Source organism: Protopterus annectens, chromosome 11.part0 (assembly GCF_019279795.1).
Source record: "Protopterus annectens isolate FY-2018-M chromosome 11.part0, PAN1.0, whole genome shotgun sequence".
Lineage (NCBI taxonomy): Eukaryota > Metazoa > Chordata > Ceratodontiformes > Protopteridae > Protopterus > Protopterus annectens.
Genome location: NC_056745.1, coordinates 909,032,031 through 909,056,971, shown reverse-complemented (window position 1 = coordinate 909,056,971; position 24,941 = coordinate 909,032,031). Strand labels below are relative to the sequence as shown.

The 24,941-nt window shown below is 39.7% G+C and overlaps 1 protein-coding gene across 2 annotated transcripts in view; it reads left to right on the top strand.

Moving 5' to 3' along the window:
• USP6NL (USP6 N-terminal like) overlaps window positions 1-24,941 on the top strand; it is a 1,978,038-nt gene that overhangs the window by 956,167 nt on the left and 996,930 nt on the right. For both annotated transcript variants that reach the window (XM_044088303.1, XM_044088302.1), the window contains one exon: window positions 10,442-10,549. In XM_044088303.1, the coding sequence (XP_043944238.1) occupies window positions 10,442-10,549 (108 nt within the window). The remainder of the gene's footprint in view (window positions 1-10,441; window positions 10,550-24,941) is intronic.

Here is a 24,941-nt window from a genome sequence, read left to right as displayed (position 1 = left end):
TGCTGAAAGTGGCATTCACCAGCGCTCAGGCTCCTCCTCTATTTCCACAGTTTTCTGCTTCTCCTACTTCAGATCTCATTTGCCATTCTTAAAGATTAGACATGGTCTTTCAGTTGCTTGAGCTCATAGTGAGCGAAGAGCTACTTTTTCTCTTATATTGAAATATTTGAGATGTTTTGCATTGAGGGAATGTTTACTTCAGTTGACTTCTCTTTCATTTGTCTATCTTACCCTTGTAACTTCTTGACAGCCTTGACCTCCCCTCCCACTTTAGCATTTGGCCTAGGAGTAGTGATTATTACTATAGATTTTGTCACTTTTTTTGTTCCTTTTTTTTTTTTGGTAGTGTTTTATTGAATTGCTCCTGCTGCTTGTTACCTATTAACATAGAGTAGTGCATTTTTTTTGTCATGTAGTGTATTTCTCCCATAGGCTGTGTTGAGAATTGTTTTGCCTTTACTTGTTGTTTGTCTTTCGGCTTTTCCCGGTTAGGGGTCACCACAGCGGAACTCCGGTCCGCTAATAATTGGCAGTTGATTTTTATGGTGTCGAGTTGCCAGCCTGATGCCCCACCTTCAACGAAGGCACGCCCATTCAACGCATGTCTTTCGAACGCCCACTCAACCGCGGGGAGGACATGCAGACGCCACACACAAGGCCCTCCCAACCCAAGCCGAGCCTTTACTATCAGTATGAAAAAGGAAGAGGCACTGGGCTTTAAGAAGTGTAGCTGCTCTGGCCACAAAATTCCACCCTAGGACACCCACACCTTGTGCATGGCTTGCCTTTGTCTGGAGCTCCTTAGACAGGATTGTGACATATGTAAGGCCTTTGGCTCATGGTTGTTGTAACAACACTACAACAAAGTTATTCTTAAAGAGGGTTCTTCCCTTGGAGGACAAAAAAAATCAGAGAAATAGAAAAGATGGCTAGAGGATTACAGATCTGCTAGCCATCTCTGTTCTCCCAAATTCCCTAGAACAGAACCTCCTGTTTCAAAGCCTGTTCAAATTTCTTCATAACCTTTACAAACATCCCTCTATTGGGCTTCCCAGATGGAGGTCATTTTTAGTATCTGATCCCTGTCCAAGGAGGAGACCGCATAGTTCCTCATTGTTGAAGAAATAATTATCTCATTACGTGGAATCCAGACCTTTTTCAGCTTTATACATGCAGTCTTCTAGGTCTTTCAGCCGTTCTGCAAACATTCACTGGAATAAGATGATGTGGGTCTTGGCTAAAGTTCGGATTGAGATGGGCATCCTCTCACCCCCATTTCTAGGATGTACAGAGAAGAGCCAACTCCCTCAACTTTTCATACTCCTTCCTTGAGCCCATTTTCAGCTTTCGGAGATTTGGAACCAAACGTTATTCTGGTGTCATTTGTTTTGACACCAGTAGAGCTAGTCCAGCAGCATTGGATCCCACTGGTTCCTGCACTTTTTCATCAGCTTTTTGCTTAGTGTCAGCGACCTCTAGGGAGTAAGGATTTGGTGCTGGGGTTTCAATGCCAGGGTTAGCTTTCATTCCTTCTGGGATGTCTCAATGTTGGAGTACTCAGCATTCAGTCCTTTGGTGTTGAGACCAGTCTACCCAGTGGCACCTCTTAGATGAGTATTGTCACTGTCGATCCTTCAGTGTCTTTGGTGTCATGTGACAACATCAGGCAAGGTACTAATGGCATCAGTTCCTATATTGGTAGCTGTAAGTGCATCATCAACAACTCAGTTCTGAGGGCTGCATCCAGCATATGGTCCCAGAAAAATTTCTGAAAGGCCATCTTAGCCCTCACCTGTTGGGGAAAGACCCTTTGTCAGATCACTCAGAGCAGTCAGAGGAAGTACAAATGAAAATACTTGAATCCTTAACACTGGATAGGGATCTCAGTGAAGAGAAGTGCTCCTCACAGTCCCCACCCAACAACCCCATGTTTGGGAAAGTTTTTGAATTAATGGAACACTGACGATCTTGGCCTATTGACCCCCCACCCCTGAATGAGGAGATTCTGTCGAAAACCTTTTGGACAACCCTGTCTACATCTTCGATGGTTCCCTCTCCACAGACCATGTGATAGATTAGTTATGAAGTAGAGTTGACAAGAACCCAGTGTAGATGAGTTCATTCCTGATAAGGTCCTCTGACCATCCTAGGACAGGCCTCAGTGAAGCAAGGCACTCTTTGTGGACTTGATTGCAGTAATCGCTGCAACCAACAAAGAGTGTATTGATGGGACTTTGGCAGTCCATCCTCCAGGTAGGAATTTCAGGGCAGTGATCTAAATGGGGAAAGGTGCATTCACATTAGGTCCCTTTGCTGTAAGGGTTCTCACCTAATTAATGCGTATGATCCACTTTCATTGAGAACTAGCATAAAAAGCTGTAGATGCATTGAAAAAGTTCCTGGCTGGTGATACCTGACAACATGTGGAATCACAGGTTTCAGCAGTGATCAGTATCATTTTGCTATCCATAATATTTAGCCAGAATGTCACTAATAATGGAGCAGCCAGGGCAGCCAAAATAGGCATCTGTATGAGGCAGCATGCCTGTCATAGGCTTTGTGATCTTGAGGAGAACTTGAAGATGTTTTTCACCTAATTGATGGGTAAGCCATATTTGGAATCCAGTTAAAAAAATAAGTTGATCAACAGCGAGCAAGAAGAGAAAATAATGTTAGCTGTTGGGGTGAAATTCTTGCCCTCCCTGAAGGATACTAAGAATTTGTGGTGCTGTAAGTCATTCAACAACAGTGCCTCAAGTGGTGACTGGGTAGAGATCCCCCAAGGTTGATGGGGCTTCTTTGGTGGGTGCCCAGCAGACTTGTTTGGTCATCCTGCAGGGCAGGTAGGCAGGGGATATAATGTCTAGAGGCTATTCAATTCCATTTTTGGAAAAACCAATGCTGATGTCCCTTCCACTCTGCCAAAAGGAGTTAAATAGAGCTAAGGTCACCAAATTTATACAAAAGTGAGCTATTCAGGAGGTCTGACTAGACCACAGATAATATATTTTTCTTTCTTTTTCCCCAGCTCGTTTTTAGTGCCAAAGGAAACAAAGAACTTATGGCCATCTTAGATCTCTGTGCCCTCAACCAAAATGTCAAGAAAACCATGTTTCATATAGGACAAGTGTTTAAAGCCTAGGATCCTCTTTGTGAGGTACTTTTGCAGCCTCTCCAGTTGTTGTAGGTGTCTAGTGGGGTACATTGTACTCTATGATTGGCCTAATGAGGGAAGAGTAGAGGGAGACAATGACCTCTTTCTTCCTGGATGCACTCTTTGTAATGAGATGTGCCACATAGAAGGACTTTCTGACCCCAGTGGCAGTGTGGTGGTCAAAATAGAGGTTGCTGTCAGCCTGTGTTCCCAGATCTCTTATAATGCCCTCTGTGTTCAGTGGACTACCATCGATGTGGTAGTTCTTGGAAATTTGCTTTTTCCCAAAGGGGGTGACGACACATTTTTTTGGAATTGAGCTAAAGGCCATGGTTCTGACACCAGTCGTTGGTCTCAGTGAGGCCTTTCTGTAAGATGTCAACATCACTTGGAGAGTTAATAATGGCTCCCAACCTGCAATCGTCTGCGAACTTTGTCAGCCAGAGTCCCTTCGTGTTGGACTGGACTTCTGAGAATTAGATACTAAACAGAAGAGGACCCAGGACCGATCCCTGTGGGTCTCCACTCGTGACTAGTTGGCAGTCTGACTTGGAGTCAGCTACTTTCACAGTGTGGGGTCTATCTTTGAGCCAGTTTGCAACCTACCTAGTGATATAGGGGTTGATGCCTAGCTTAATGAGTTTTTCTATGATTCCTGAGTGGGGAATAGTATCAAAGGCCTTGACCAGATGAAGGTAGGCTGTATGATCCACCTTGCCTTCATCCACAGCTATGGTGACTGACTCAAAGAAGTCAGCCAAGTTGAGCAGGCATGATCTACCCTTCACAAAACCAAACTGTGTGGGATCCAGAGTTTGGAGATTCCTTATATCCTTGTTTATTAGGTCCATGATGATGCGTTCCATAGCTTTGCATATCAGACTTGTCAGGCTAATGGGGCGATAGTTCCCAGGGTCTGTACTTGCTCCTTCTTTGTGGCGAGGGATGACTATAGCAGTGTGCCATTTGGTAGGGACAAAGCCTGAGGTGAAGGTGTGATTGAACAGGGCACAAAGGTGAGGTGCGAGTTCACTCTGTAGTTTATGTAGAACACAGCCAGGGATATTGTCAGGTCCCATAGAAGCTGTATTCTTGGCCTTGGACAGTGCTGTTTTAATCTGTGCAGCAGTAATACTGGGTGCCTGGCAATCTACTGGTTTTGTGATTGGTCCTTTGGTGGGAGGGGGGGTAAAGTTGGCACTGAATCTGTTGGCTCGGTATAGGAGGTACCATTGTGTAGTAGCTCAGAGAAAATCTGGGTATTGCCGTTGTGGTTTCTTTTGGTGACTTAACATGGTTTGGACCCCATTCACTGCTTCCATTTCATCAGTAATTTTTTCCTCTTGAACCTCCGATGAAGGTTTTAGTTTCAACCTGGAAGCATCAAAAATCTGGACAAAGGCCCATGAAAAGTAAATACAATTGGCTAAAAAATCTGGACAGTGATTAAAATAAAGTTTTCACAAATAAGCTGGAATTGTAGGGGTACCAGCATTCAAACACAAACTGAAAAACAGGCGGAGTAACACAAAATGTAACCAGAACAATGGTATTTTATTTATATGATGCTAACAACCAGGCCCTGAAGACTCATGCTAAGGGCAAAATGTGGAACAATTATTATCAATGTACTAACTATTTCAACTAGGCAGCTTCACAGGATGGTTAAAATGTGTCACTTTATACTTACAAAAACATATTTTGATGAATTAATATGATTCAGTATTATATCCCATGATTATTAACTAAAAAATATCTTGTCACTGTGTGACACCTTTTCGTTGGGGGAACAGTGTGCAACATCATATATTTTTTTACTCAAATGAGGAACTTTCCTTGTAATCAGCTACACTTGAGAGGTCTGCACAGATCAAAATGCATATTGAGTGCAGACTACTATCCAGCATCCTCAGCACCTTACCATGCATTTTCTGAAGGATGCGAAGTCTGAAATTGAAATAACTGTTATTATTTAGTGAATTCAGTTCTCACTGATTTGCCTGAAAAACCTCAAGTTTTATGAGGAACAGATTAAAAATATGAGACAAAAATCTGGACATTTTGCTAAAATCTGGACATTTGAGTTATGACCTCCATTTCTCCAAAAGTCATCAGTTTTAGGAGAGATTGAGAGGGACAGAGATAAAATTCGAGTCAAAATCAGACACAGTTGAGAAATATGCCATAGAAAGCATGACATTTTGTTTGTATGAATTAAATTCAAGTCAGCTAGTGTTCACATTTGTTTGACTAATTAAGTGTATGACATCATGAAAGATGCCAGTAAAGTAAAATGTGGCATTTAAATGAAGTCGTTAAAACATTAAAGCAGTGTTTTAGTAGCTACATTTAGCAGAAATTAATTTCTAGTGGTGCACGTTTTATTTATAATAATCCCAAATTCCTTCTCTCCCACACATACACACACACACACACACACACACACACACACACACACACACACACCAAAAAATCCCCAAGCATGCATGACAAAAGACATCTCACCCTTTCTTCTCATAGCTGGAGATTTTGTTAAACATTATTAGAAAACTTTATTGCAGCCTTGCAGTTTTTCAGTTTATACGTTAAAAAGTGTACATATTCGGCATTATTGAATCCCAAAGAAAACAAATTAAAACAGAGGAAAAAGTTTGTATAAAAAGTCTGAGCTGGTTCAGTGAAGCACACACTGCTTTCTGAAACTGCATATGTTTATTAGTGACACCTGAGTTACTAGAGAAAATAATTAGGCAGTGTTGCACCTGCTCTGGTCCATTACTACTTTAGCTAGTTGTACTATATAACGAAAGACTTGCTGTTATTATCTCCTGCTCTGTCATCTTGTAAAATATAGCGCACAAAACTAAAAATAATTATCATCAAAATTTACTTAAATGTTATACTATAATCTGTTTTGTTTTGTGCTTCAGTTGTCAAATTGTTCTTATACTACACTTTCTTTAGTGATTGTGTTGAAAACAGGGACCTTGGCTAAGAGCTGTCTGTGACAAAAGTGTTCCTAAAACAAAGGTCAGTAATTGTTTTTGAGTGCTATGCTTGCCATTTTTCACATTCCCAAAGTGGCGCATTTTAAGGTAGAACTTTATTTTTCCATTTCAGTTCTTAACCTAAAAGCTGATATTCCAAATGTCTTTATTTTTGTTTATTATCGAAATAAAAAAGCTACTGCTCTGCATCGTTTTTCATAGTTCATATGCTGTGTGTCTGTGTCATATCATAATAATATGGGTGATTCTTTACTACGATCAAAATATGAGCCAACTGACATTTTACTATGAGACGTGTATACTTTGAATGAGATTTCTTCTGTCATGAACTGGGTTTCTGAAGCAAGATTGTCTGTCTAGTGCTGTAAGTGTTAGCAATTCCCATTTACTAAACAAGTGCCTCCACTGTGACAAAAGGACTACTGTTATGAAGTGCTCAGCATGAGCTTTATAAGACATCAGCAGTTACTATCCACTAGCATGATCAGCTTCAGTTACAATAAGAAAGACATTATGCAATTCATGATGCACCATTCCCCGCAACCTATTAAATCTCACCGTTCTATTCCATCCAGTAGTTAGATTAAGCAAAAGAAAAATGTGACAAAAACTGTCACAATTACAGAGGAAAGTTATTTTCTATAAACAAAATGAACAAAAAGTATTAATAAATACCCACCTTCTAGCGTGGACCGTAGTTCGCAAATGTCCATATTTTTGCCTCATAGTTTTGGTCTGCTCCTCAATGGCATACATTTGAGTTTCAGACCTTATAGTGTTCAGAAAATGCATGCCAACACAAATCTTGCTATTCAAGCAACTTTTTAAGTTTATAAGAGCAATATCTTTCCCTATTTTTGGGGATAATGCACTGGCATTCTAGGTAGAGGGGGTACCCAACCTGTAGGTCGCCGTTCTTACCACACCAAGTAAACGATGACCTGCATAACTGTTATCCACAGAGCTTACAAACTAAACAGTCCCTGTATAATACTAAAAAATTTGCTAACTGCTCTCCGCCCCCAACTGCCAATCAAAAGTCTCTCCATGTCTTACACATAGATCGCAACAAGTAAGACAGTTTACTTAGGAAGGGATTCCAAGTCCTTACTTTTCACAACCAGACATTTTAAATAGAGACAAATGTTATTAACTGTAACCTATAAATAAATAAACAAAATCACCCCTTTTTCAAGACAAGGAGGCATACAAGCATAAATGTGGGGACACCTACTCATAGGACTGACAAACTACTACACAATACCATAATCATTCTTGCTTACAAACGATGGGGAAAAAAATTATTATAATTCTCAAGTTGCAGAAGGACAGAAGTGATCCATTACCTTCAATTCTGCAGCCAGTACAAAACTCTGCATACGTACCAGAACTGAATACCTTTGATGGGGAAGTCTGGGGAATTCCACAGTTTGTCACGAATGACCTGAAGTTTAGCCATTGTACTTTCCTGCATAATTTAGCGTGCCTTGCTTCCCTTACTGAAGCTCTGCAGAAACGGTTCACCTAGCGTTAAATAGGCAGAGATTAAAATGGCAGTGCCTATTGGGTTGCGGTTGTATGAGGTAAAAGATTTTTGGATGTCATGTCTACTGTTACGCCACCGTTTTTTATTTAAAGGGAAATTTCTTTGGTCTAACCAACCAGATTGCTCAGGCGTCTACTTTACGTGCTCAAAAGCTGAAAAACCCGAATCCAAATAGCGCAACACGTAAAGAGCGAACTGCGAATACGTCGAATGAACGGAACTGCGAAAGTGGAAATATCGAATTTGCATAGTTGGCCCATCTGCTGTATATATCTGTAAGGTAAGTGTGCGATAGTTACGGACCTTAGGGTTAGGGAAGGGTTAAGGTAGGTGCATAGGTAGACAGCGTATGTAAGGTTTTGTGCAGGTGTAATGTATGTAAGGTTTAGTGTAGGGTTTTGTTAAGTGTATGTGTGTGGAATATTTAGTTTGTTTGGGTATAGCTCCGTAGAGGAAGTGTGCAGTAGTTACGGACCTTAGGGTTAGGGAGGGGTTAAGAATAGTGCATAGATAGTTGTGTATGTGGGGTTTAGTGTAGGGTTAGCAGTAGGGTTGTGGTGCTTTAATTTAGTGTTAGAAGTAGGGTTTTGGTTAGTGTATGTATGTGTTTTTTTATTGTGTTTGGGTAGGTAGTGTGTTGCAGGTGTGGGTTGGCCAACTATGATGGTTCGAGGTTTTAAATTTTGCGCTTTAGTACGTTCGATGTATTCACAGCTCGCTCTTTATGTGTTGCGTTGTTTGGATTTGGGTTTTTCATGTTTTGAGTGCATAAAGTAGACCCATCGCTCAGAGGACTGTCATGGCTCTCATGTCACCATGCCTACCACTGCATATTGGTGATACCACTGGGCATACTGGTGTTGCATGATGATGTCAATGAGCACATGGAAAACACAAATAAATACAAAAAATGGCCATCCGTGGCACCTTATTATTTCTAGCCCCAAAATTGTATTTTGCGAGGAATTTGGTACAGTTGAGAGTTATGTTCTCCACTATAAAATTCATTTTGCAGCAATCTCAAATTTCCATCAAGACTTCAATTCTGCTTCCTTGATGACTCAGAAAGTTTGCAAGACTTTCTTAAGATGCACATTTCTTCCCATATTTCTTATTAAAGAGCTCATTCCTCCATAGGATTGTAACTTCAATCTAAAAAAACTTACTTCTCACGTGCAGTAAGTACCCGAGAGTTCAGCTAACAAAATTTCTGTCTTGGAAAATGTTATTTCTTGTTGCCTTGAGTAGCAAGCACTGTCTTGTCATCCTCCTTATTTGTTATTCCATGAAGATAGTGTCTCTCTACGTACCAAATCCATCCTTGATGCCAAAGGTGGCCTCAGAATCCAGTCTTAACCAGTCTTTTCTCTCGGTGCACTGACAGGAAAAAATACATTTTACATTGAATGTTCACAAAGTTTTGCTTGCAAAGGAAAATAGAGTCAAAGAAAGATGACCAGTTTATTTACACTCTGTAAACTGGGCCTTAAAGTCATGAAAGTAGCACTATCCAATTAGTTGCACAAACTGTGTTTCTTTCTTTTATTCTTCCAGTAACAAAAGTGCCCCTTGCAAACTGAAAGCTGTCTCTACCAGGTCAATAATAACTTAATCTGCATTTTTCAAGCGTTCTTAAATAGATGTGGTTTTCTGGACTAGGTCTTCCTTTAGGCCATCATACACCATAGTATTCTGTCAAGATGCCACCCAAGATGTTAGCTGGTAGACTTTGTCCTTAAGTATGGATATGTACAGACTGCATAATGTAATATAAAAAAGTTATGCACTTACCATAAAGACAGATATTCATCATCCATTTCTGTAACACTTCCACAAACCTGCCCTCCATTCCCTTCCAAATTGTCACTTTACCTTTTGCTTGACAGATCTCTTCCTGGTGTTTGGTAGACTCTTTTAGATGTGAAATAAGATCTTTCTTGTTTATGACTCAAGTAAAAAAAAAAAGTTATTTCGGTTATTTTGTGGATACTTGCATGATGAATAATGATGCAGTAATGTTTATGCTGCAGAGATATTGGTGGCTCAGTAACAACAATTTCAGTTTAATCTTCAGGACTAGTGTTTAGTCATGAGCTCTGGTTGTTGAATGTGAGGAGTTTGCATGCCCTCTTAATGTTTACCTAGGTTTACTCTGGCTACACTGATTTTTTTTCTGTGTGATGTACTGTTTAATTCGCAGCCCTGTTCTATCCCTGTATTGCTTTTACTCTTACTAGTGTGGCCTGTCTTGTTGCTACTTTCTCTTCCTTCTGTTAATGCTTTATTTTGGGTTAGTCTGAATGGCAAGCTTCATACGCTCCATAAGTATGTGCATTTTAACTAAGTAAATTTAAATCTGACCTTACTTCACATAACTGTTTTGCAGAGGCTTTTTTTGTAATGTGATCTTTGTTTTTATGCCATATAAGTAGCAACAGTTTTGCTGATTCCTTAAAACATTTCTTGCAAGTATTAATTGCAGTAATTAAACAGGACTTTTTTTTTCCTGTCAAGTACTCGTATTTTAAGTTTCACCCAAGGATAATAAAGGATTCTGCATCTATTCTTTAGTTTTCTGTACTTCTGATGTACTTAGCTGCCACGCGTTTATCAACATAAGTGTAGTAAAGTTTTTATGTGCGGGCATAAAATCTCAGCTTATTGTATTATAGTAGTACAGATACATAGAGGTCAAGTGATGATCTTTTCTTTTCAACCCACTCTTTTTTGTAGCTCGGAAAAAGAATTTACAAAGGCATTCCCCACCAGCTACGTGGAGAAGTTTGGTCATTAATTCTGGAAATTCCACAAACAAAGGCTGATAAGGAAGGATATTATGATGTAAGTAAATTTTAACCATCATCTTATTTAAACATCTTTATGAAATCGTCACATTTAAATTGTGACATGGATTTAAATACATTAATAGAAAAGCAACCATAGTAACAGTTTATTTTGCTATTTTCATGTGGAATACCTGTGTTTTCTTAACAATTTCCATTCATTCCAGCATTACATAAATTGATCAATTCTTTCCTTCCCTTAAACTGCACTCCTCCTCCTCCTGAATGTTATTCTTCATATATTGCTCCCACACATTCCATTTTTTATATGAAATTTGCTGCTTCTTTTTTTCTAGTGATTACACCTCCAGTTCTCTTATCTCTTTTGCAGTATTCAAAACTTCTGATACATTTGGTGCAAATTTTGATTTCCATTTTATAGTAGTTGCTTTTTTGGAAGTCAGTAACCTTGCACTTTATAAGGCCTTACTGTTTATAGTCAACTCTGATCCTATATCCCAGTTCAAAATAATAGTTTTTTAGTTAATATCATTTGTTCCCCCAATATTTATGTCAATACACTGCAGTGATTTTTAATCTGTCAGTTCATGACATTCCCAAAGACATGTTCTCAGTTACTTCTCTTTTTCTTTGGCATCACATTTCCAGCATTTGCTGTTTACCAGAGGAGAAATCCTCTGAAGTCTATTTGGGGAAGTACAAATATTTGTTTTATTTTCTTTTATTTACCAAGACAGCCAAGCTGGTTACATTGCCCATTATCAGTAAAGCCTAGAGAGAAAAGTCACAAGAAATAATAGATGTACAACATTACAAAGTTTAAACAAACTCTAAAGAAAATGTACAAAAATAATGGAATTCATTAAAATGAAATAAACAGGAAGTATCACACAATAAATTGTCAGTCTGGGCATAAAAGCATTACTAAGCAGCAGGGTGTAAAATAATGTAAGTCAATACAAGAACAATAATGCATAACTTTCTCATAGGAGGAGTGTAGTAAATTTACATAAGACATAATTTCTGAAGAAATGGTTTAGTGAGTAAGAACTTTGAGTAACTAAGCATTTTTTTCCTGGAGATTCAGAACATCATCTATGCAAACATTATACTATCTGTACAGTGTGTGTGTGTGTGTGTGTGTGTGTGTGTGTGTGTGTGTGTGTGTGTGTGTGTGTGTGTGTATATATATATATATATATATATATATATATATATATATGTATATATATATATATATATATATATATCTCAGATGATTGAGTTTTCAGAAACCTGAAATTCATACTGATGAGACCATATGATCGAGTTTCTGAAAATTTGAACATCAACCCCCCCCCCAAAAAAAAAAACACAAAATCTACCTTTTTTTACATTTATCTCCTGTACTGTGCTGATGAGGCCATAAGAAGGCTGAAACATACAGGGGGACAAGCACCCGCCACACCCCCTACAAATTATAATTATATATGCCAACTCTGAGATCGCACTACATAAATTTCCTGTACCTCGATCTCCATTCGAAAGCTTTGAGTTTTCAAAAACTCGATCGTAATGTTGCAACCATATGAATTTGAGTTTCTGAAAATTCGATCAACTGATGGGAATATATATATATACATATGTGTGTGTGTAAACACTTTCATGCAGAAATTGTAAACCTTCTAGGCTTTCTTCCCATTGATCCCTGTAAATTGCCTTACCATTCTCTTTCTCACAGTCTTTTCCAACATCCTGTGATTCTTGTAGTTTTCATGCAGTATTTTATAAACTCTTCTAATTATTTATTTTGTAACACTCGGCTGAAAAACTCTTCCAGAGCTGGTCTTTTACTTAATACTCCCCTATCCCTTTTGCTTTGCCTATATTATGTTGTCAGTCCAGATATGGAAGGCAGTCTCGGCTGACCTGCAGCCGAAACTGCTGCTTAGGTTCATCCCACTCATAAAATCCCAGCTGACTGTATTAAATGCTTTCTCTGCATCGAGACTTACCAACAACAGTTGTGTTTTCTTGCATTCTGCTCCCCTCTTGCTCATCATTTTTCTGGTAATGTTGTCAAATGTTTGTCTTCCCTCCACAAATGCAACTTGAAACATATCTGTCAATTTTGAGTAATATCTTTGCCATTCTCTTAGTTAATATGGGCATAAACACTTTACAATCTTGATTTAAAATAGAAATGGGTTTTTAGGTCAATATGAGGCTGGATTTGAATGGCCATTGCCCTGTTTGGGTAGTGTAGCTATCATAGCTTTCTTCAAAGATGCTGTTTATTTATTCTACATTTGTTGACCGGGATAGTTCGACTGGATTCATGTCCATTTTCAGCGGAGGCCCGGGGAGAAAAGCTCCAAGGTAAGCAGTTAAGATTACAGATACAATTTATACAGTGATTACATACTTAAGTTATATAAATTCCAAGGTTAGAGATAATCCCGTGTGTAAATCCAGATTAAGTAACACAACTAAACTAAATTACAGTTATTAACTCATAGTAGAGGAGAGGTAGTCAGGTTTGATACATTGACATAGCCAGTTTAGTGTCAAATATTGCTTGAGTCTTATCTTAAATTGTTTCAGGGTGGTAAGTAATATCAGCTGGGAAGTGAGTTTCAGGATCTACCTGCAGAGTTGGCCAAGAGAGAGTCACCAGCTGAGTTATTAGTTTTGATAGTCTGAACTAGCAGTCTGTTAGAAGATCAAAGAGGTCTGGAATTGTTATAGGGGGTGATAATGTTTTTAAGTGCAGGAGTATTCTCAGGATTGTAATGGATTTTATATGCCGTAATCAGTTGGTTATACTGGATGAAGCTGGATTAGATTGATACAGTGGTGTGTCCTATAAGGCAGACTAGTGGCAAATCTGTCAATGTGGCTGTAGCAGATAGCTTGTTAAGGACAAACTTGTTTAAATTAGAAAGTAAAGGGGATTCTTACAGAAGAGTTGAACGTAGGTGAAAGCGAGCTATGGCAACTCTAGCAGGTGGGGTTAAGAAGGCTTTTATCCTGTAAAGTGACCCTAGTTTTTTATTGATGGTTTTGATGATTTGATTAACATGCAGGTTGAATTTAAGATTATCTATGATAACACCTAGTAGTTTTGTAGAGGTGTCTGAGGAGATTATAGTGCCATTATTGGATTTTATGGTAAAGGTAAATGCAGTAGACCTGAGTTGGTGAGAAAATTAACAGTTTTTTGGTGGGGATTTAAGATCAGACAACGACCAGAAAGCCATTTTTCTATTATGTTGAAGGTGTTTTGGTTAGCTGACCATAGTTCTGTCTGAGATGTGGCCGAGCAGATCAGGGTGGAGTCGTCAGCATATTGGATACAGTTGACTTTTGGGATAACAGTATAAAGGTCATTGATGAAAATGCAGAACAGAAAGGGCCCTAGTGTAGAATCCTGGGGTACACCAAGGGAGTTGGGTAGGAGGTTGGATAGTTTGTTTTGCCAAAGGACAGCCTGCTGTCTGCCACTCAGATAAAATTGGAACCATTGAAGGGCTTTTAGTATCTAGACAGAATGTTTTCAGGGTACGGATTAGAAGCTGGTGATCAACCATATCAAATGCCTTGGAGAGATCCAAGAAGAGGGCAGAGGATATGTTATTATTGTTGGATTATCGTTTATGGTGTTGGAGAAGGCTAGGAGGGCTGAAGTAGTGCTGTGGTGAGGTCGGAAGCCGTGCTGGGAGTCTGCCATAAGGTTATTCTGAATTAGGTGGTGCAGCATTTGTCTATGAATACATTTTTCCATAATCTTTGCAAGTGGAGGTAATATAGCTAATATGGGCATAAACACATTATGTTATCAAACCTTTAAAATTATTGATAAAATAAAAGCCTTTCAGTTTTTTTCATTTTCTTTTCTCCTAACCTCCAAATTTCCTTAGATTTCTCTGTTGATTAATTATACTTTGTTCATTGGTATATACTAGGCTAACAACCAGTAGAACCCTTGTAAGCCTAACCATGCAACCCAAATGTGACCCACAAATTTGATTTATATAGTGGATGATTTACAGACTGCTGCTGTCCATCAGAGATATAACCATCAGACCAGGGGTGAATTTCAGATTACCCATCCATTGTTCCAAGTTGTTCTTGCAGATAGGGAGGAGCTCTGTTTCAGTTGGATGAGGAGCCTGTGCAAGACACATGGGAATTCTCTGAGAAATCTCTCTCTCTCTCTCTCTCCCCAACATGTCCTATTTATGTCACAAGCTAAATTTACATCTTTTAATCTAGTAATTCTAATGCTGTTTGTTTTGGGAATGTGCAAAAGATTCATCAAAACAGGGTCCAGGGATGCATTTGCCATGCAAGGATCAGTTGTCAGACGTCTGTATGATGAAGAGTAAAGAGAAAGGGCTTTGAGGTGATCAGCAAAGGAACCTTTGTGGATGTTGTAGTTGGTGCATACGTTTGGTGAGGTAAATACCAAAGATCACATTATTGTCTATGATTGGTCTGATGAGGGCTGAGTACAGTGGTACGCTGACCTTTCTGAACTTAGATGCCATGGTTTGCTTATAAGTTGAGCCACACAGAAGGATTTTATTACCTTGGGGATACAGAGTTCCCAGACGTAACTGAATTTTTCATCTTTTTCTACTTTCTACCTTAGCTATTAATTGTTGATTCTCATATCTCTCTAACGTTGGTATAATTGAGTCTTCGATAAAAATTTTCACTTGTGTTATTTGGATTTCACATTGCTCTGTTTTGTACAAGTTTTCATAACATTTAAGAACTCTCTCTAATACCTCTATGTGATCTCTAGTTATTTTTTTTTTATTGTTTTGTATAGGCTCCATAAGTTTGGCTGTAACTCTATTTTCTTTTGCTCAAGTTATTGTGCTAAACATGTTTTGTGCTCTATAATTATCATAAAAATAGTTGCTTAACAGCAACCTTTATAACTTATGCATTTTTCCATATATCGCCTTGTTATTCATTTAGCACTCTGCAGTTGCTTCTCCTCTTTTTTCATTCACATCTTTCCTTCAAAATCATTGTACTTCTGTCATCTGTAAAAACACAGCACATTCCTTATGCATGGTGCACTAATTAGTTTCATTTTCCAAACAGAACATTTTCTTTTAGTTACATTATTGCAATATTTCTGTTTATGACAATTCTTATCTACGGTAGGCTCTTTTTTACTTTCCTTGTTACAAAGTTTTAGTGTCTTTTTTCCCTATGATAAGTGTCCATTTGCACTTGCTTTGACTTTCATTTAGTACTTATGAGCTTTACATATACTCATTTAACCAAATTGAAATAAAGCTAAAAACTATATACATTTAAGTAGAAAAAAGTGAAATAAAAATAATACAGGACTATAGAAGGAAAGACAGTATTCCTCAGTCTGATTTACATCTCCATGTACTTTCTACATTTTTTTTTGTTCTCCTCTTGGATATTCTGTAAAGGGTTCTTTACTTAGATTCATTTTTATTCTTTTTCTTTGTGTGTGTATGACTGATGTTTAAAACATGATTTCCACATATTTCGTTTCTTAATTGTCATTCTCCCCGCACCTTGCCATACATTCTTCATTTCATAGGTTCATACTATGCTATCTGCCCTAGGGCATTTATAAGCCTAGCCAGAGTGTGTTTGGCTTTCTCCACCCATTTTAAATTAATTTTGCTATGCCCTTTTTCGAGGTTAGTATACTGTGCCTCTGTCTAACAGTGACACAGAAGTGATACCCGGGGTAAACCTATGATCTCCCATCCACTCATCAAGATTCCTCTTGAAGAGAGTCAATGAGGGACTTTGCCTAACCTGGACTGGGATTTTATTCCAGAGTGAAGGGAGCCTCTGGGTTATGAATCTGTCCCTCCAGCATGTCCTATTTATTTCAGTGCTGAGGTTCAAGTCTCTCGAGCGCGTGGCTCGATGGGATTTGGATTTTCTGAGGTGCAGCATGTCCATTAATTCTGGGTTGGACATGGCTTTATACGTCAGGCACAGATCGCCTCTGAGCAGGCGGTATGCCACTGAGTAGAGCTGGAGTTTCTTTAACTGGGCAGCATATGGCATCTGTTTGAGCCCTTTGATCCTCTTGGGGAGGTACTTTTGGGGTCTTTCCAGTTGCTGCAGGTGTCTGGTAAGGTACATCCCAAAAGGGGCATTGTACTCAAATATGGGCCTGATGAGGGATGAGTAAAGAGGCACGATGACCTCCCCTGATCTAGATGTGAATCCCTTCAAGATTATGTGGGCTATATAAAATGTTTTTCTAACCACTTTGGCCACGTGGTTGTCAAATGAGAGATTGCTATCAACTTGGGTCCCCAGGTCCCTAATTACTTCTTCCGTACTTAATGGATTACCACCTATATGGTAATTTGTGGGCACTTTGTTTTTGCCAAAGGGGATGACTGTACACTTTTTGGCGTTTAGCTTGAGGCCATGGCTCTGGCACCAGTTATCTGTTTCTATGAGGCCCTTTTGGAGGATACTTATGTCGGCTGGAGAGTCGATTATGGCGCCCAGTTTGCAGTCATCTGCGAACTTGGTCAGCCACAGTCCTTCCGTGTTGGCCTGTACCTCCGAGAAATATATACCGAACAAGAGAGTTCCCAGGACTGAGCCTTGTGGGATGCCACTTGTAACTGGTTTGGAGTCTGACATGGCTCCAGCAATTCGAACCATGTGAGTTCTGTCCTTGAGCCAGTTTGCAACCCATCTAGTGACATAGGGGTTTATATTTAAGCTGGTGAGCTTATCTATAATGCCCGAGTGGGGTATTGTATCGAAGGCTTTTGCAAGGTCCAGGTAGGCTGTGTGGACCACCTTCCCCTCGTCAATGGCCTTAGTGACTGTTTCAAAGAAATTGACCAGGTTTAAGAGGCAGGATCTGCCGTTAACAAAGCCGAACTGGGTAGGATCCAGTGTCTGTAGGTCCCCAATATCTTTATTTATGAGGTCCATGATGATCCTTTCCATAGCTTTGCAGACCAAGCTAGTCAGGCTTATGGGGCGATAGTTTCCAGGATCCGTTGAGGCACCACCTTTGTGGAGAGGGACCACTGTTGCTGTACGCCACTCTTGGGTACATATCCTGTAGTAAGGCTGAGATTGAACAGTAGTTTTATGTTTGGGTTTAGCTCTTCTTGGAGTTCATGTAGGATGCAGCCGGGACACCGTCTGGTCCCATTGATGCTGTGTTTTTGCTTTGGAGAGGGTGGCTCTTACCTGAGCATCTGAGATGTCAGGGGGGCAGCACTCTGCTGGTATAGATATTTGCCCTTTTGGTGGGGAGGGGGGGGGGAGAAGTTTGCACTGAACCTGTCAGCTAGGATGTTGGCAATGTCTGTGGGTTCGATGTATTTTTTGTCATTTTGGAGTAATTCTGAGCATATCTGGGAATTCCCACCCAGGTTCCTAACATAACTAAAGAAAGCCTTGTGATTATCCTTAGTGTCCTGTGCAATGTTTCTCTCAAAGCTGGCCTTAGACAATTTTATGAGTGCCCGTAGTTTTTTGCTAATACTGATCAGAGATGCCTTCCCTTTTTGGGATTTTGCTCTATCATGTAGTAGCTTCCTCCTTCTATTGTATAGTTTGTTTATGGCTGGGGTCCACCAGACAGGACGACTGCATTTGGAGCATTGGGTTTTGGATTTATTTGGGATTGCATGATCCATGCATTCCTGAAGGTGTTCATAGAATGCGTTTATAAAGGATTCTGCGGTCTGGGCCGTATTTTCCACAGGCTCAGGGGCTTTGAAGGATTCCACCTCGGTTTTGAGGAGTGTGAAATTTGCTTTAGAGAAGTTTTTCACTGTGGGTTTCTGGGCAGGGGGTGGGGTTGGGATGTGAATATCCAGTGAGATTAGTTTATGGTTTGATCTTATCAGTGAGGGATACACTTCTGGTCTGGAGCATAGAGTCCCCATGTTGGTGATGATCAGGTCCAGTATGTTTTCCCCTCTTGTGGGAGTGGTAACAAGTTGTTCCATAGCATTTGAGTTTATAAATTCTAGGAACCTTTGGGCTAGGGTGTTGGAACTAGAGTAATGCTCCCAGTCTATGTTTGTGTAGTTGAAGTCGCCCAATATAATGGTGTTTGGAGAGACCTTCATATTTTCCAGTGTTCTCAGGAAGGCCGAGTGGGGTTCCTGGGTTTGGGAGGGTGGTCTGTAGCAGGCTATAAACTGGAAGGCAGTTTTACCCACTGTTAGTTGCACATGGATAGTCTCTGATGCTTCGTGCTGTGCCACCAACCTGGAAGTGTGGGTATCTTTGACGAATTTTGATACTCCCCCTCCTTTTGTGGTTCGGTCCAAGTTTTGGGGCCGAAAGGCATGGTATGAGGTATAACCTGGCAGTGCTGGGGTGCTCTTGGGAGCCTTGAACCAGGTTTCTGTTACTGCACAGATATCGATGTTCTCCATGCTAAGGAGAGTTTTGAGTACGTGCATCTTGAGGTTTAGACTTCTGGCGTTGAGTAGCATTACTCTTAGTTTCTTATCCCTTGTGATACCTATGGAGGTGGGTTTGTCTTTTGAGCCTTGCCTAAAAAAGGCACTATGGGGGAAGCAAGAGCCTTTGCCAATATCCGAAAGCCCAGGGGTGACAGGTGCAAGCCGTCCCTAGCGAAGCATCGTGGCTTGTCGAGCATGTCATCTCAGGCTGACAGGCTTTGGATCCCCTTTGAATGACACAAATACTTAAGCCAATTGTTGAAATTGATCACCTTGTCTTCATATTGTGGCATCATTCTTGGTGAGAGTAAGATACTACTCAAGGTCAGGGTCATACCGGCCTGGGCTACATGCTCAGAGAGCTCCTCTATGTCACTTTTCATGTAGTCGAGGGAGGTACGTCTCAGGTCATTCACACCAGCATGGACAATGACCGAATCATATTTGTACTTGCCTTGGATTGACCTGAGTGCTTGTGTTATGTGGCGGATCCTAGCGCCTGACAGGCAGCTCACCGTGACCTTCTCCTTGTTCAGCCTGGTGAGCGGGACGTCAGTGTGCCTGACGATAGTCACCTATTACAAGTGTATCAGGTGTGTTGTTTAGCCTTAAGGGCTGCGACTGTTTGGCACACTGGCTTTGTGAGCTATGTGTTGCACGTGCTTTGTTTTGGGGTAGCGGTTGCTTGGGTGTCTGCTTTGGAGGTCTGTGCTGCTTAGGCAGATTTTTATTTAGAGCCTCCGAGTATGTTTTTGTGTGTTTATGTGTTTGATTTGCTGTCGTGGTAGGTCTATGTGAGACTGGAATCATAGTGAATGTGGTTTCCTTCTCCTCCTGACTGGTTATGCCAGTACTGAGTTGAGAGAACTTAGCCTCCAATTTGGCTATATGGTTGCATCTCTCACATGTGTTGGAATTTGTTGGGAGGAGGAGAGGGTTGTCTGTGTACATGAGGCAGTTGTAACATTTCCTCAAGATTCCCAGATTCACCAGCTGGACCGGAGAGGAGATTGACAACTGATCTTTGGACATGCTAGAATAGTATTGGGAATTCCTTTATAATTGAAAAAAAGGGCCAATGGGGAACAAGGTACTCAAGGGGAGTTTGTGAGGGTGTAGTGCTTTTAATTTTTTAGTGCTGACTTGTATAATTGCTTTAGTGAGCAAGTGCCAGATAACTTAAATGCAATGTGTTACAGGTAACTTAAATGCAAAAATGACAAACAGTAACTTTCCTTCAAGTGAAACAAGGAAATAAGTACAGTAAGCAATGCAGTTATCACTAGGGATCCACAGAAGTGCTGAAAAGCCGCGTTTTAGGTGGAATTAGCGTTTCAGGGAAATAACAAGCAAACAAACAAGCATACAAACAAAGCTAGATTCAGCAGGCCTGGATATCTAGTCTATGCTACAGCAAACAAGGTGTACCAATTTCAGTAAGAAACAGTTCAAATATGCAGACACTATAAGCCTTTAACCAGAAATTCCCAGCTCAGAAGGGCAGAGTCCAGCCTCTCCTCCCACAAGAGTGCAGACCACGAACCTTCTTAATGTAAAATAACTGGCCTGAAGCCCAAGTGCTTAAACCAGAACACTTTTAGAATAACAGACACTGAGCCCTCAATCAGCAGTTCCCAACTTAGAAGGATGTAAACTACCTGTCCTGCCACCACAGTGCAGGCCACAAACCTTCCTAATGTAAAACAACTGGTCTGAAGCCCAAGTGCTTAATCCAAAAGACGTAGAATGATAGCTACACTTTAATCAAGTTACTACCAAGCAGTAATAAATACAATTGAATACTTTAAAGAATGCCTGGATTAGTGCTCAAGTTATACAAACAAAGCTAGATTCAGCAGGCCTGGATCTAGTCTATGCTACAGCAAACAAGGTGTACCAATTTCATTAAGAAGCAGTTCAAATATGCAGGCACTATAAGCCTTTAACCAGAAATTCCCAGCTCAGAAGGGCAGAGTCCAGCCTCTCCTCCCACAAGAGTGCAGACCACGAACCCTCTTAATGTAAAATAATTGGCCTGAAGCCCAAGTGCTTAAACCAGAATTAATACACTTTTAGAATAACAGACACTGAACATTTATGTTTCTCTTATTGCTTTCATTGTCTCTATCACTCCCACTAGCTTTGTTTTTTGCTTGCTCTTCCAGAGAATTGATTCCTTTTTTAACCGACTATCAGCAGCAGTGTTAGCAGGTTAGTTCTATATCTGTTTCTTTTTTCTGTTGACAAATGAATCAAAAACTATTTAGATATTTTTTCATAACACAGTTTTTCAATTGGTGTGGTTAGTTCTGTTTTGCACTGCCACAATTTCTTGCAATCCCAGAACAGATGCTTCAAGGTACTAACCACATTCTGTGTACGTCTCCAACTGTGCCCCTCACTTCCTGAAAACATTTTATTAATCTTTGATGGGGTGTAAAAGTATCTCTGCATATACTTCCAGGCAAAGATTCTGAGCATACTGAACTATGTTGCATGTTTGTTCCCTTTAACCCCTCCCCTGACAATGGCCATTTTAGGTTTGTGCACCTTCCTTTCTTTTGTCTTTATATTACTGTTATACTGAGGCTAGCATTATATTTTGTCCTTCTAATCCCTGTCTTCTTTGCTCCTGATGACCTAGCTTTTCTTAGAATTTGACTATTTCTAGCTTGCAAATTTGGTGTGTTTTCTTTTTTATGTATTCATTGAGTTCTGATACCATTCCTAGGGGATGGTAGCATTCTTAAGGACTGCAGGTACTTATCTTGCAGAGTAAAGTGTGTCCTGTGTGGCTTCCAGTCTTTAGATATTTTCATTTATTGTTCCCAACATCAAGGGTCTTTATCCCTTCTCTGATGGTAGTCTTATGCTTTTTTGAGGGCTCTAGTGTCCCTCTCCTTAACTTTGTAATCTCTGGGTAGGATGCACTATGCCACATCTTTATCTTTGTTTTCAAGAAGTTTTCTTAAAGTTGCTTGCCACATACCATGACACTTCCCCTTAATCTCTCATCTCATCCAGTAGTTTCCATATCTCTACATCTTGTTGATGTCAGCTACTCCCCATTTCTTTTCCAGTAATATATATATTTCCATTTTGCTTTGTAATTTCTAATTTGTAGTAAATATAGATAATTCTTAATTGTGTTGCCTTAATGTATAGCACCAAATCTTGGCTTACTCAATCCTCCACTGCTAAAGCACCGTTAAGCTCACCAGGATCTCTGTAGCTCGAGCAAGCAGTGCCAGGAGCTAACTTCTCCCTCAGTATTGGATTATAACAAGGTACAAAGAATGTATCAAGCACGAATTCACCTCCAACCAGGTCTCAATAATCCACTCTTAGTTCTTGAAAACAGATTTAATACGATCACAGCAAGGCACAGTTAACACAATTTGATCAATCATAGGTTTAGCGCTTTCATCCACAAGAGGTAGACTTCTTCAGAACCAATGATTTCAAACTACCAAATACCTTTTATAGTAAATTTGGCGCCAAAAATTTTTTCAATTAATCAATCAACTCATTTTCTTATAAAAATTGAACCAGAACATTTTCTTTAAAAACACACTACTTATATTGCACATTAAGATTAATAACTCACTTGTATGTGAATATATGCAACTATTGTATAGTATGTAATACTCTCCAATAATATTGCAGAACTTTTGAAGTCTTTTTAAAAAAGTCATTTTTAAAAAACAACAATATTTTATGATGTTTTATATTTTATAAAAAACCAGTGTTACTTTCCAAATATTCCTTAGTGTTGCACTAGTACACTTCATTTCACACTCTTACATCCATTGATTCATTCTACTATACTAATGTAGTAAAGGGCTGTAACCTCTAAACTTCTTATATGTGTGTGCTTGGACATTTGATATTATATCCTCAGCCCCTATCTAAAAGAAGAAAGGGTTTAATACTTATACTATCGTTTAGTCCTGGCCAAGAAGTGGCATCACACAAAATCTGCCATTTGGCTTCTAAGCATGACAATCTAACCTTCCAATTACCCCCAAGCTCATTTACCCCAACTTGGTCAATTATTTTAAAAGTAAAACTGTGTTGGATTCCTTTCTCACTAACGTGTTTGCTAAGTGCGTTCTTCGTGTCCACTTTCTTAATTTTATATAAATGCTCATAAATACGGGTTTTTAGCTTCCTTTCTGTCTTAACAATATAGTAAGCTTGACACCCAGAACAGGAAGCTAAATACACCACCCGCATGGTGTTACAATTTCCTCTTTTACCGTAACAAATGGTTTTGTTGCTATTGGCCAATTTCGTAATTCTATTGGCATTAATATACTGACAGTACTTGCACCTGCCACAAGAACTTGTGTGTTCCTCTCTGTTGTTCATACCACCTTTTTTCTCCTTTCTGTTTCCCCCCTCAATAATTCTTTTTAAATTGAAGGAGGTTTTGAATACACTGACTGGATGGTCACCTAACACTCTAGCAATATCGTCCGTACTTGAAAAAATGTCCCAATGCCTCCTTAAAATCTCTTTAACCAAATTGGAATATGGGTTAAACATTATAACACACACATTCTTGTTGTTGTTTATACCTTCCTTTTGATGATCTTTTGCAAATGTAGCACTTCCCAACAACGGGAGGTATTTCTCCCCCCATGATCTTATAACATATTTAGTAACATCCTCCACCATACCCTCAGGATACCCTCTAGCCAAAAACATTTCAGCTACTAAACTCATTTGATCCTCCATATCCTCTCTCACAGAGCACATTCGAGCAACCCGGATGCATTGCCCCTTGAGTACATTTTTAAAGATGTGTGGAGGGTGACAACTGTCAAATTGGATATATGCAATATATATATATATGGAGAGTATTACATACTATACAATAGTTGCATATATTCACATACAAGTGAGTTATTAATCTTAATGTGCAATATAAGTAGTGTGTTTTTAAAGAAAATGTTCTGGTTCAATTTTTATAAGAAAATGAGTTGATTGATTAATTGAAAAAATTTTTGGCGCCAAATTTACTATAAAAGGTATATGGTAGTTTGAAATCATTGGTTCTGAAGAAGTCTACCTCTTGTGGATGAAAGCGCTAAACCTATGATTGATCAAATTGTGTTAACTGTGCCTTGCTGTGATCGTATTAAATCTGTTTTCAAGAACTAAGTGTGGATTATTGAGACCTGGTTGGAGGTGAATTCGTGCTTGATACATTCTTTGTACCTTGTTATAATCCAATACTGAGGGAGAAGTTAGCTCCTGGCACTGCTTGCTCGAGCTACAGAGATCCTGGTGAGCTTTACGGTGTTTTGGTTGTGCTTTTTACACTATTTCTACAGTCGTGTTCTTTATGGCTTGCCTGGGATCCCCGTCTGCTTTATTGAGCAGAGCTGAGTTTACGGAGCTACGTACGGAGGTACTGTCGCTGAAGGATGATGTCAACAAACTGCTACAACTAGTAGCTACGCTTTCAAGACCAGTGACTGAGGCAGTTAACGTGGCAGCGGCTCCTAAGAGCCAACGATTACCATCGGGTACACCTCGCACTGTCAAATCCAATTTTGTAAGAGCTACATCTATTGATTTGACTTCCAACGTCGAGGCGGACAACAGCGAGTTAAGCATCCCGAATGGGCAGGTGGTTTGCAACCTAGCGGACACGCTACACGCTAATTCAAACTCTAATGAGATCGACAAGTTGGTGTTAAACGATGCGGAATTTACCTTCGATTTTAGTCTCTTCCATTTACAGGAAGAGACTCATCGTATGGGAGCTAAGCCCAAACAGCGGGCAACGATGAGAACTTATTCCGCAACGGTCAGGACCAACACTGACCATCATAAAGGTACTGTGACGAACAATATAAGCTCTAGCCCTTGTGTAAAAGGAAATATGCATTTACCAAGGAATAAGGGCACCTTACATCATAACCATATGAACAATAAAAACAGTAGATTATATTCTAATGATGTTATGAACAG